Source organism: Desmodus rotundus, chromosome 8, assembly GCF_022682495.2.
Source record: "Desmodus rotundus isolate HL8 chromosome 8, HLdesRot8A.1, whole genome shotgun sequence".
In the NCBI taxonomy this organism is placed as follows: domain Eukaryota; kingdom Metazoa; phylum Chordata; class Mammalia; order Chiroptera; family Phyllostomidae; genus Desmodus; species Desmodus rotundus.
The window spans coordinates 125,463,777-125,477,237 of record NC_071394.1 but is presented as its reverse complement, the minus strand read 5'-3'; the positions used below and the strand labels follow the sequence as shown (position 1 = coordinate 125,477,237).

The following is a 13,461-nucleotide window of genomic DNA, read 5'->3' as shown; positions in this document are numbered from 1 at the left end:
CCTCATTTTACCCACTCTGTGGCATGGAGCCTGGGGGCCCTGTTTTCAGCACCAGGAGCCCTGTGCTCTCCCGGTCACTGGCCCCAGCTATGGGCACCACTGCCTGGATGTGAATTTACCTCTCCCTACGTGAAGCCAGAGAAAGTTATTAACATCCTCATTTTGGAAACGGACAGCAATAGTGGGGTTTTTTTCCCCCCCAGGGCTGCTGGGAATGCAAAGAGGTGATATTCCTGGAACACCACACTCTATTCAACGTGACTAGCAGTGTGGCAAAGTAGTCCCTTCCTCCCCTGCCCCCCACCCCCCATGGGTCCTGATCTGGGGTTGAGAAAACATGTCCTGTTTTCCACCCTTATTCCTTTGTCCGGATGCTCCCTGCTGCCTAGAGCTTCGTATAAGTCCACTTACAAAATCCTGTCTGTCTTTCAAGGATCACATTCCATGCACCCTCCTTCAGGAAGCCTTCCTTCCTGCCTCCCACCTCTGAGACGAAAGGATTTCCATGGGGCTGCCTTAATGTTTTTCTCTCACACTCTGTAGCATCCTAATCATTCATTTGATATGAACGTCAGACCTAGCTCCCCTTCTGGGCCCTTCCTCATGGATTAAGGCCCTTATTAAATTGGTGAGCCCTTCCCCCTCTCCCCACTCCTGCCGCTGCCCCACCCTTCACATTTGCCCAGGAGCCTCCTGACATTCAGTATATGATTTCAAAGCAAATGAATGGACACCCAACAGCTCAGATTTAATACACTCGACCTTTTCATTGTTAATAAATACTAATAAATAAAAAGGAGATTTAAAAAAATCTTGTGAGATCCCCTGTAGATTTGAGATTGATACTCTGCAACCTACACTGCACCCCACACTCCTCCCTGCTTCAGAGGGCCCCTCACCGGCCCCCCACAATGTCCAGGTTCTCGCCCGGCATCTCCCAATTCTAACTCCTACTGGGCCTTTCCCATCTCAAAGTGACTGTCACACAGAGCGGTGGCAGGCCCTCCGCTTCACCATAAAATGCTGCGCTGGGTGCTGCCATGTCAGGGCAGCCAGGCGGCTGGCCGGCCACTCTGCTCCGCCAGTGCCGAGCACGGAATTCCTGCCTCGCAGAATTTCCACTCCGAGACAGCAGATGCATTAACTGGGCAGCTTAGTGCCACGGTGTCAGGGTGGCATCTCCAGAGCCCCAAGGGCCAGGCGTGCACTGTGTGTGCTCAGTCACTTCATCAGCCGTAGGGCGTATTGGTTCCAACCGAGAGAAGACGAGGCCGTCCGGTTTCCAGCTTCCAGGAAGAAGGCAACCAGGGATATTTGCTAATTTGTTAGATCGATTTAACTGTCCAAACAAAGAATACTGAGTACAAAGGCATTTTGTTTTTTGAAAAGGAAACTTCTTGAAAAATTAAGTTCTTGTAATACAATTTTAATTTGTTTAAAAGGAATGTGTTTTTTCTACTTAAAAAAAAAAAAAAAAGGTGATTCATCCTCAAAGGACTTTCTGTAGACTAGACACACAAATTATTTCTGGTTTTGCTTCCCTGCAGCGGTCCTTCCGCACCCCCTGGCAGGCCTTATTTACTTCCTTACAACATCGAGACCACTCTTGACGGGTGGAAGATTGTCACACACACACCCCCACACACACAAATGCCACATCAACACGTGAGTCACGGAGCCACTACGGCCACAGAAATGGGTCTCCAAGTACATCTCATTCCCTTCCTTACCCAGGGAAAGGAGTTGACACGCTGCGGCTGAGGACCGTGGTGGCCTAGCCGGAAAAAAACGAGGCAGGAAGTTCTCTGCCTCTGTCGTTCTGCCACCCTGGCCCTCCCTTCCTTCCCCTGGGCCTGGCCACGCCGGGGCCCAGCAGCCCTTGGCAGGCGTGAGCACGCTGTCAGTTCGGCAAACGCTGACAATTAATGGCCAGTCACAGATGCAGGAAACCAGTCCTTCAAATGTCACCCCTGCTGTCCCGCCGACCAAGGCCATGCGAACGTCAGCAAACCTTTGGAAGGTATCCAGGTGCTAACCAGCTTCTTGCAAGCACATGGTAAGTGAGAATTTTTCGAGTCTGTGGCTATCCCATTAAATGCCACCGAGAGTCCCTTTGAACACCAGAGTACTGTGCAGTTAACAGTCCTGTTAAAAACCACTTTTTGTAAATGTGCCCAAAATATAAGAACATAGGGTATAAACTATGATTCCAGTAGAAGTCTGAAGATCTTTCCACAGGTGTCTTCTACTGCGTGAGGGGCCAGATGGCAGTTAGACTGGCCACCCTGGCATCAGCAGCCTGGAACTGCTGGCGCACCCCCTGAGCCAGCTTCTTCAGCTGCCAAGACGAGGGTGGAGGCATCAATACTCGAGTCCCTTTTAGGCCTCACAAACTGCATTAGCCAAAGCAACGCCAGGCTATATTGCTATAACACGTAAACTCCCCCCCCCCCCCCCCCCCCCCGGTCTGAGTGACGTCACCCAATGAAGGTTTGTTTCTTTCTCACAGAGTCCCTTGCTGGCCATCAGCAGCTCTCCTCCACCCATGTCTTAGGGATCAGGCTCCCTCTGTGTCGTGATGCCACATCTCCACGCAGGCCTCCGAGGTCCCACAGCAGGACATTCACCCAGGTTTCTGAAACTGCCTCCTAACCTGCCTCTCCACCGCTTCTCCCACCTTCCTGTAATTACGTCCCCACAGAGCAGCCGGAGTGGCCCCCTAAAACTGACATCAGATCATGTCACTCTTGCCTTAAAAATTCTCAACTTACATTTTCGAATAGCCATACTAGAAAAGAAAAGTTAAAAAAAAAGTATAAAAAGATAAGTTAAAAAAAAGAAAAAATAATGTTAATGTTTTTCTTTAACTTCCTATATCCAAAATATTGGTGTTGCAAAATATAATCAATAGAAAAGTTATTAATGAGATACTTGACCTTTTTTTGTACTGAAGTTTTGAAATCTGCTACACTCACAGCACATCTGAATTCAGACTCGCCACAGCTCGAGTGCTCAGCAGCCTCCCCTGGCTGGCGGCTGCGGTATGGTCAGCGCAGCTCTGGATGTGAACTCCAGGGGCAAAGCCTGGTTTTGCTCACAGTTATGTACCCAAGAGATAGAACAGTACCTGGCACATGGTTTTGAAATCAATTATTTAATTAACAGACTTCTTGTCTTCCATCTAACAAGCACATACAGGGGTGGGCAAAAGTAGGTTTATAGTTGTATGGAAAACTATATAACACAAGAATAAATAATAGTACAAGAATAAACTCTGTGTTTTATGTACTCACAACTGTAAACTTCTGTGAGTACTACTTTGCCCATCCCTATGTTAAGTATTTACAATATGGAAGAAAAAAAACATGGTGGAAATAAAGACAATTACACTAGCGTGGCTTATGATCTAGTAAAGGAGGTAATATTGCAAAGAAACAGGAAGTCCAGGGTAGCCCAAGGAAAGGAAACGGAAAAGGAAAACAAGCTGTATCAGTTGGAATGGAGCAGGAACGGGTGTGACTCGGGCTCTGAGATGTGGCACATCACTGGGGTGGACAGGCTGTTTGGAGAAGGGGTGGCAGAGAGTGGAGGTGGGAGGGTCACAGGGAAGATTCCTGCAAGGACTGGAGGACGAGCGATGACAGCTGGCCAGGGATAGGGGTCGGAGAGACGGTCAGGAGGCAGAATCCACAGGGCCCAGCCCTGCCCCATGTGGAAACCAAGTCAGGAGAGGACTTACAAAGACTGAGCTTTGTGATCACAAGTTATAGAAATGCCTGATCACTGTGTTGTACACCTGAAACTAACATAATATTGCATGTCAACTGTAACCAAAAAAAAAAAAAAAGACTGGGATTTGGAGCTCCGTGGCTGAGGAGGGAGACAGTGCCGTGACAAGGCTGTGGCATCTTGAGGGAGAACAGATTTATGGACAACGGCAGCTAATACCAACTTGCCCCCTGGTCCTAACACATGAGGCCCAACACGTGGCCACGTTTCTATCACTCTGCCCCACTGAGCAGTGAGAGGACTTCCAAGAACAGCCCACAAGGGCCCATCAGCTGTAGAGGAGTCAGAAGACCCCAGTCCGCTGGGCCTCCGTTTCCTCATCTCTAAAATGAGGGGGGCGGGGCTGGGCCAGCTGATCCTATTCCAACCTGATGCCACTTTTGTACCAGGCCTTCAGAGCCCTTTTCGTGCACCATGGGAGGGGATTCTGGCAGAAGACTGCGTAGGTATGAGTGTCATACTCCCAAGAATTGTTCACGTGACACTGGTCATTTTTCAGGAGGGCCTGCCAACAGGAAAGCCACAGCCAGGAGTGAGCTCCAAGCAGCCCCTGCCATCACAAACCCCACCCGTTCTCCAGCTAACACTTGACAAGGTGAGCAGCCCTAACAAAGCCTGGACTGGGAGGGCAACAGTCACATTTCTTAGCAGACTCTGTGATGCTCAGCGTTGAAGCTGGTAAGCCTTTCTGCAAAGAGACATAAAGACTTCCGAACTCAGAGCTAGCAGCAAGGAATATTCTCAGGAAACCTGTTTTCACTTGTCCACAGAGGGCTCACTGCACCCCGGAAGGCAAGAGAAGCATCTCACCTTAGCCGCTCTTCCTCTTTTTTCCGAAGATTGAAGTCCCGCTGAACCACCTGGAGAACATGCTCAGTTTCATCATCGGTCAGCCCGGACAGGTCCAGCTTCCTCCCCATGATTTAATGCCAAACACAGACGATGAAACAAGACCTGAGAAATCAAGGAGAGACCACAATTTGAGGGCAAGATACAAACTACGGATGGATAAAGTCAGCCAATTTTGTTCTGAGACAACATTAAATAGTGTTGGCAAACACAGACGACTTCCACAAGGCTGCCAGTTTCATCCACCCCAAGTCTGAAAGTGGAAATAAGTAAGTTATTATCTTCAACAAAATGAAGGGTGCATGAGGCCTAGTGTGAATTTCCATGGAACACCAAGAGACAATATCCAAAAATTCTCAATTTCTATGGTTTGAAGTTTTAAATTCAAAGTAGTATAGGTGATTGCAAAATAAAATAAATTATAATACTCTAAAAAACATCCCATGTACACTTTATATCCTTGAACTTCCCAGTACATAACTATGAAATAGAAACTAGAAATCAATAAATTCCCTTCTGCAAAAGGGAAAAAATACAAAAATAATCTTATTTAGTTATTTTTCAGTGGTAGGATAGAAAGGATTTTAAAGAAACACCTCTCAACAGCGCATACCTAATAATTATGGAGAACTATAGGTCTAAAAATCATTTTTAATAAACGGCTGCACCCAGGGGTGAAATCAATAAATAATTCTAGCAAATCACCCAGAACTGGAAATGGAGGCCACCATAAAATAAATGCAAACATCCTCAGCAAAATACCTGGGGAACCAATCCAGCAAGATTGCAAAAGAATTATTGTATCCCGTGACCAAGTGATGCAAGGTTGGCTCGGCATTCAAAAATCGATCAGTGTAATTCAGCACATTAAGAGAATAAAAGGGAAAAATCCTACAATCATCTCAATAGATGCAGAAAAAGCATCTGACCCAATTCAATACTGATTCGTGACAGAAACCTCTGCAAACATGGACGAGAAGGATGCTTCCTCAATCATATAAAGGGTTTTTTTTCCCAAAAAATAGAAACAAAAACCTACAATTAACCTTGTGCTGAATGATAAAAGACTGAATGTTTTACCCTGACAGCAGGAAAAAGGAGAGAATGCCTACTCTCTACCTCTACTCGATACTGGACATCTTCACTATGAAGCTGCATTAACCAAGACAGTGTGGTATCGGCCAACTGGTTTGTTGGGCTACAATAACAGCACCACAGACAAGGTGGCTCGAACAACAGAAATTTATTTTCTCACAGTTCTGAAAGCTAGAAGTCTGAGGTCAAGATGTTGGCAGAATTGGTTTCTTCTGAGGCCTCTCTCCTTGGCTTATAGTTGTCTGTCTTCTCCCTGTGTCTTCATCTCGTCTTCCCTCTGCACATGTCTGTGCCTAAATCTCTCCTTATAATGTATCAGTCATATTGGATTAGGGTCAACCCTAACAACCTCATTTTAACTGAAATGCCTCTTTAAATACCCTATCTCCAAATAACGTCACAATCAGAAGTGTGGGGGTTAGGACTTCAACGTATAAATTTTGGAGTGACCCAACTCAATCCATAACACTCCATATTTTGGATGCCCCAAAATTCACATCCTTTTCACCTGCAAAATACATTCACCCCATACCAACAGCCACAGATGTCTTAACCTATGCCAGCATCAAGTCTAAGTCCAAAATTTCATCTAAATATCATCTAAATTAAGTGTAGGTGAGACTGGAGCTATGACTCATTCCAGGAAAATTCTTTTCTGGTTGTGAGCCTGGGAAACCAGACAAGAAGTTACCTGTTTCCAAAAGACAATAGGCGGGGCAGCCATTGGTCAGACGCTCCCATTCTAGATAGGAGGGATTAGAAAGAAGGAAGGGGTATTGGGTCTCAAGCAGGTCTGAAAACAGAGCAAATTCTATTCCATTTTAAGGTACCAGAATTATCCTCTTTGGCCCCATGCTCTGTTTTCTGTGCCCACCAGGGTAGCCCTGCTTTTGAGTCCGTGAGGGTGGCTGTCCCACCCCCTTGGCCCTGGGTGCAGCCCCAGTGGCTTGGCCTGCTGAAATCAAGGATGTGTCCCTGTCCTCTGTAACTGAGAAGAGAGTCACCCCTCACCAGGCCACGGTGGAGGTGGCAGTGGCAGCCCTGCAGACCTCTGAATTGCCTGTAGGATCCTTCTTTCCTTTTCTTGAAAAATAACTTGTTTGTAGCCAGACAGCTCTATTGGCCCATCCTGCAGAATCGCACAAGTCCAATAGTCCGCCTTCATTTCATCCAGTCTTTGTTCCGTCCACACTGGCAGTGTTTCTGTTCATATAAATTCTCAAATCTTTGTTGACTTGGAATGGAATTCTGGTGCAGGGAGGCGGGGGAGGGCAGCCACCAGACAAGAGGGTCCTCTGCGGATCTTTCCCAGATAACTGAATCTCTATTCCTGTTTCTGCTGGAGTTGTTGATTGGATCCCTGAGTCACTGGTGTCATCTCTTCAGCAAGTGGTTGTCCAGCCACGCCCTTGCTGTTCTCTCCAGACAGGCTTTCTCATTTTTGCAATACAGACAGAGAATGTTCCAGATCTTCGTGTGCTGGTTGCTTTTGCTTAACAATTCCTTCTTCAGTGCATCTCTCTGCTCTCCCACTTTGCTTTAAGCAGCAAGGAGAAACCCGACCATGCCTTCAATACTTTACTTAGAAATCCCCTCAGCGATGTATCCAATTTCATCTCTCACAAGCTCTACCCTCCATAAAAGACTAGCACACAATTCAGCCAAGGTCTTTGCCCCTGTATACAGGGGTTGCCTTCCCTCCAGGTGACAATAACATGTTCCTCATTTCCATCTGAAATCTCACCCTACCCTGCTTCAACGTTCATATTTCCACCACCATTCCGTGCATGCCGGTGTGCTTCCTCCAGGGTGACAGACCCTCTCTCTGCAGCTCTCCTTTTCCTCCTGAGCCCCCAGATGACCCCCTTAATGTCCATATTTCCACGCATAGGCCCTCTGAGGATATCTACGCATTTTCCAGTGTGTGCCTCACAGCTGTCCAAGCTTCTACCCATTGGCCAGTTCCGAAACCACTTTCACATTTTTGTACAGAACAAACAAAAATGGCCAATGCCCATAGGAAAAGATGCTTAATTTCACTGGTAGTTACAGAAATGTAAATTAAAACCACATTTCACACCCACCAGAATAAAAAGCCTCCATCAAGTGTTGATAGGAGATGGGACAATGGCAAGTAGTAAGTACAAATTGGTACAATGTCTTCGTAACACAATTAGGTGTCACTTTCAAAGATGAAGATGCATGTACCTTATGAACTAACATTTCTGCCACACCTATGTGTATTCCTCAGATATAATCTTGCAGATATGCACCAATGGGGTTGAATCTTAAGAAATGTCTAAGTTTGTACTATTTTCACCTGCAAACACTCCTATTTTACATAGCTCCACCTACCACAAGAATATTAATAGCAGCCACGTGCAGAATAGCACAAAATAAATTAAAACATCATAAATCAAACCTAGAAATGACATCGCACATCCATCAGCAGGAGGAAGGATACAGCGTGTACACTTGTTGCACACAATGGAATACTCTAATGCATCGACAGGGAGGATACTGTGGGCTTATTCATCATTGTGGATGGATCTCAAACCCATCATGTTGAGACAGAAGAGCACGCCCCCTGCGTCTGCATGTACAGTAGCATAAAGTAGGGTTCCTTTTATACGAAGCTTGAAAGCACACAAAGCCAGAGAATATACACATATTTTAGGAATAAGTGTGGTACGACTATAAAGAACAAGATGGGACCTCTGAGAGGAGAGAGAGGATTTTATTAGGGAGAATCAAGGAGGCCATCAGAGCTCTCCTGGGTTCTGTCTCATTTACAAGACAGCGGGGGGCTGCCACTGCCACCGCCGCTGCTTATGCCATTGTCGTTGTTATTACTGTCCGTAAGGTGTCATTCACAAGCACAGACAGTACAATAAACATAGCACTGCACAAAAATCTAACTGCATTATAATTAAAGCAAATACTTGACATCATGCATCACACTGGAGACATGACTTTTAAAGTGAAAACACGAAAGATGGAAGAGTATCTGAGAGCTATAATAAAAATGATGATAGTGATTTTGATCTGCCATTAACAATCGAACACATACCATGTTCCAGACCCTTTGCCTTTTCGTATATATCTACATACATCTGTAACATTTAATATTCCTAATTCCCACAAATTCCTAATGGCAATCACGACCAATGTCACCCCTTACATGTGAGAACATGCAGGCTCATAGTTACATGTTCTGACTGAAACAAATGACAAATGACAGCCACGGTCTGATAGTGCCTCAGTCTGGCTCAGATGCCACACTTCACTCCATGCACACACCTCCCTGGGAGAGGCAGAGACAGACCCTGGACGTCAGACTTTCAAACTTGAGGTCCAGAGCGCTCTGCCCTCTCTTTCGAACACATGACAGCTAAGAACAGGAGATCCCATTCTTTGGTCGCTATTCAGATGAAGGGGTCCTGCTGCAAACAACGGCAGTCATCATAGAGAACAGAACAGTCTCAGTCCTTAAAAGTCTTGTTAATTAAAAACCCATGACTGTATGATGCAAACTAATCTCAAGGTTTAACTAACAAATCACAATGAATATTCCATCTATTAAAAATTTTTTCATGCCAGTAATGCTATTTGTCAAAAGCAAATCTTTGGTCCCCTTTGCCCAAGTGATGCGAGGGGTGGGGTGTGGAAAGGGGGAGAGTGAGAGAACCTAGTGTACCTGCTGCTCCAGAGAAGTAGATTAGGAGTAAGGCCCCACCCGTAAGCTGCACAGGTAAGAGGGAAGCTTCATACACTATCCTCTTCTCTGAAGGTTACAAAGAAACAAGTTAGAGGACACAGTAAAAGCACAGGCTGCCTTCTTCCTATGAAACACCCCATTAAGGGTGATAATGGCACTTTGGACTTTCCCAGAAGTGACTCGTCTGTCCCTTTCACTTTATTTCACTGGCTTTTGGCTTCTGAGAATTCTAAATGAGATTCTAAGATGCCCGGTTTGTAAAAGACTGAAGTGGTGGCTTTGATCATATCAAATGTAAGAAGAATGATCGGGACCTGAGAGGGATAAATGGTCTCGGTAACGAAATAAATGCAGCAGCTCAAACGGGTAAGCCAGAGAATAATGAGGAAATCTTTTGGGGGAAATGGTGAATGCTTCTTCCTTTTTCTACACTAAACATGATTAGATTCCCTGTGCAACAAGAGAAATAGCACCTTAGAGCAGGAGACGCCTCACTCTCCGTGGGTCAGAGGCCACTGGGGTATGATTCTTTCACGGAAAGACGACAGACCGCAAGCCCAGAAGGAGGGGGTGATTTTCCAGACCAAAGCCGGTTCAGAGCTCCAGACGCCCAGACCAGTGGGCCTGCCTCTGGGTGGCTCTGAGTTTTACCCGACTAACACGGTAGCGGAGAGGATACATTTTAAAACTAAGTAATGAGGAAATTAATACAACTTGGAGATGGAATCACATCACCATTTCCCTACTGTGTATTTCTCGGGTTACTGTTCCCACACGCAGGCGAGAAAGGGGAGCTCTGCAGTTAAACAAATCTGAGAAATGCTTCCAGCCGCACTGCTCTCTGGGGGTGCAGAACGCATGCAAGCTTATCAGAGCCTCTGAGATGTCTGTCACTGAAGAACCAGTGTGATTTCGTCCAACCTTGTTTTGTTTTGTTTTGTTTTGTTGACTCGATCCCTCCACCCCGCAACCCTGTATTTCTCAAATGTATTTGTCTACCAAAACCTCTTTCTTTGGTAACAGCTGCCTCTTCACATCCCAAAAATATCAATCTGCAAAGTTCTGCAGTAAATCCATCCCTGACGACGAACTCCAGGAGCTACCCTAATACGATTACTGAATTGATTTAGTCGTTTTAATATAATTATCATAAGGAGCTACAGAGTTGGATGAGCTTTAGAAGATGACTGGAAAGAGAAACCAAATGCACACAGCTTTAAAGTGGGGAGGCCAGAACAGAGGTAGAATTGCCCACACTATTGCTGGCTAGAGTAACTGCATGAGGAAGGATATAGATGCTTCTACAGGAAGCTGGTTAGCACAAACCTTGCAAATGAAAAAAACAGAACTCCAAGAATATGAAACACATACACGAAGGTTCATCATGAAAGGTCAACGTTTACATACACGAGTGACTTTCAGGAACAGAAAGGTCAAGGACCCAAGACTGAATGGGAGGGATCTTCACGAATCCACATTAAGCCTGTGTGTGTGTGTTTCTGTATGTGAGGGTGCACCTAGGATAGAGAGAAAAGTCAAAAGATTAACTTGGAACATCCAGAGCCCTAAAAGTGGTAGAGGGTAAATACTCCGGGGCTCCCCTCTCTGCCCATGGCTGGATCTTGACTAGAACTGAAGAGAAATGTCTTATTCCTGCAAAGGAATCTAAATATTAGGCCTCTCCCAATTAAGACACTTGGTCTGGGGGAGGGGGAGGGGGAGAACTTGGCCTGGAAGGGAAAAAAGACACAGGAGATACAGTTTCACGGTGAGTATTCTTTGGAGCAAGCAGTGCTCCCTGACCTCTGCTCCTTCACCTTCAAGCGTGTCCCACAGGAACCGCCCAGAACAGATGGGGCTCTGCCGCTGGGCACAGCTGACTGGACCAGCACTAAATGTCAGAGTCTCGCGTCTGGGAATGATACCAACATTCAGCATGTCCATCGTGGTGGCTCGCTGCGGTGCCGCCTGAGAGTGCCACCAAATGCCCTTTCATCTCTGACATTAACTTTCCATTTTGCTTGTTGGTTCTTTCTACCATTTTGGTTTCTGTAACTCACTAACAAATGGTCCTTAGACCTCTCACAGCCTAACATGACTGGCCAACTGTCCCAATGCCATTTATTGACCAATCCATCTGACTAGATTGATGACAGACAGATACACACACGTCAACACACAAACACACGGCTCTTCCCCAGGACTTCCTGTCCCGGTCTGTCCTGCACTGGGGCTCCACTGGCGGATTTCACGCCAGCCACACCTGCCATTCAAAGCCCGGGGTGGCAAATCCCCTGTCAGTGTTTTTCCTTTCCAAGCTGCTGGGTCAACATTATCCATTATGTCCCACATGAACCGTAAAGCAGTTTACCAAGTCAGAAGCTAGGATTTAAATGAAACTTCTATTGAGTGAGAAGTTTATGATTTAATTTGGGGAAGAACTGCCATCTTTTCGCTATTAGGTCTTCTCATAAAGGGACCGAGAATAGGTTATTCTCAGTTATTCAACCTGATGGATAACCTATTCAACTGGATGGATAACCTACACATAACACCAGACCTTGTACTAAATAAAACAAAAAAGTTCCCATAGCAAAAAAAAAGATAATTAGTAAAATTGAAAAGCAAGTGACAATCTGGGGAAAGACAGAAAACATGATTATTTGAATCTTTTAAGTATCCTTTTAAAATACTAAGAAATATATAAAATTCTCTAAAAGATTACATTACAAAGCTCATGGGAGAAAAAGCAATTCAGCAACTATCAATGTCTAAAATATAGTTTAATAAGATGTTCCATATCACTAGCATCCAAACCACTGCTTATTATAGTAAGCTGCAATTTCGTTTAACAAGATTTGAGGAACACAGGCACTCTCACACACCAGTAGGAAGACTACAAATGTGTTTTAGAGCACAGTTCGGCCATCCAAAAGTAGCCAAATATGCCTAAACATTGACGCAGCCATTCCAATCTAAGGATTTTCTTCAAGAAATTGAAAAAATGTGCAAGGATAGATGTGTAAGGATGTTCGTCTTAAGTGTTCTTTATTATAGAAAAATATTGGAAATAAACAGAAAGTCCAAAAGTCCAACCGGCTAAATTGTGATACAACCACACAATGGAATATTCTGTGCCCATAAAAATGCATTAAAAAGAACAACATGCATGAAATGCTCAGGAAAAAAAATCAGATGAAAAATGCAGCATGGGACTCACCAAAAGCACTTGTTAATACAAGAATGTATGTAGCAACACCATTAATAATAGCCGGGGGTGTCAAACTCATTTTCACCGGGGGCCACGTCAGCCTCGCGGTTGCCTTCAAAGGGCCGAATATAATTTTAGGACAGTGTACATGCAACTACTCCTTAACTAAGGGCAAGGAGCTCGGCAGTGCCAGGGTAGAAACAAAGTGCAGGCTGGATAAAAAAAGGTGGAGGGCCGGATGCGGCCCGAGGGCCTTGTGTTTGCCACCTGTGCAATAGACCCAAACTAGGAACTACACAAGTACTCATCAACTGAAGGCTAAATTGTGGTACATTCAGCCAGTGGAATACTATACAGCAATAAACACAGATAAACTACAACTACATATAACGGTATCTGTGAATGTCATAAGCATATACGTTGAGCAAAACAAGTTAGACACAAAGACTAGATACGGATGATTCCAATTATTTAAAGTTCAAACTCAGGCAAACCTGTAGTGTTAGAAGCAGGGTGGCAGCCCCCACTGGGGAGGGACCACTGGGCAGGAAGACAATGGCTGGAAGGGCCCAGGCTGAGATGCTGTTTCCCGATCGGGGTGCTGGTGACACAGACGTGCCCCGTTTGTGAAAACTCACTGCAGTGCACACATTTTATTTGTGCTCTCTTCCGTGTGTGGCACGGTTCAGTGAGAAGTAGAAATATAGTGACAATAGCACAATTCTATGGTAATAGACTAGAAAGACAACTATAAGAAATGTTACCAATAGCTTTCCTTGAGTGGTAAACTTTCCTATGA

The 13,461-nt window shown here is 45.2% G+C and overlaps 1 protein-coding gene across 4 annotated transcripts in view; it reads right to left on the bottom strand.

The window, feature by feature from the left end:
• Window positions 1–13,461, bottom strand: part of MYRIP (myosin VIIA and Rab interacting protein) — a 198,812-nt gene that overhangs the window by 167,398 nt on the left and 17,953 nt on the right. For all 4 annotated transcript variants that reach the window (XM_045200150.3, XM_053930477.2, XM_045200151.3 and 1 more), the window contains exon 2: window positions 4,600–4,743. In XM_045200150.3, the coding sequence (XP_045056085.2) occupies window positions 4,600–4,709 (110 nt within the window). In that variant the 5' untranslated portion in view covers window positions 4,710–4,743. The remainder of the gene's footprint in view (window positions 1–4,599; window positions 4,744–13,461) is intronic.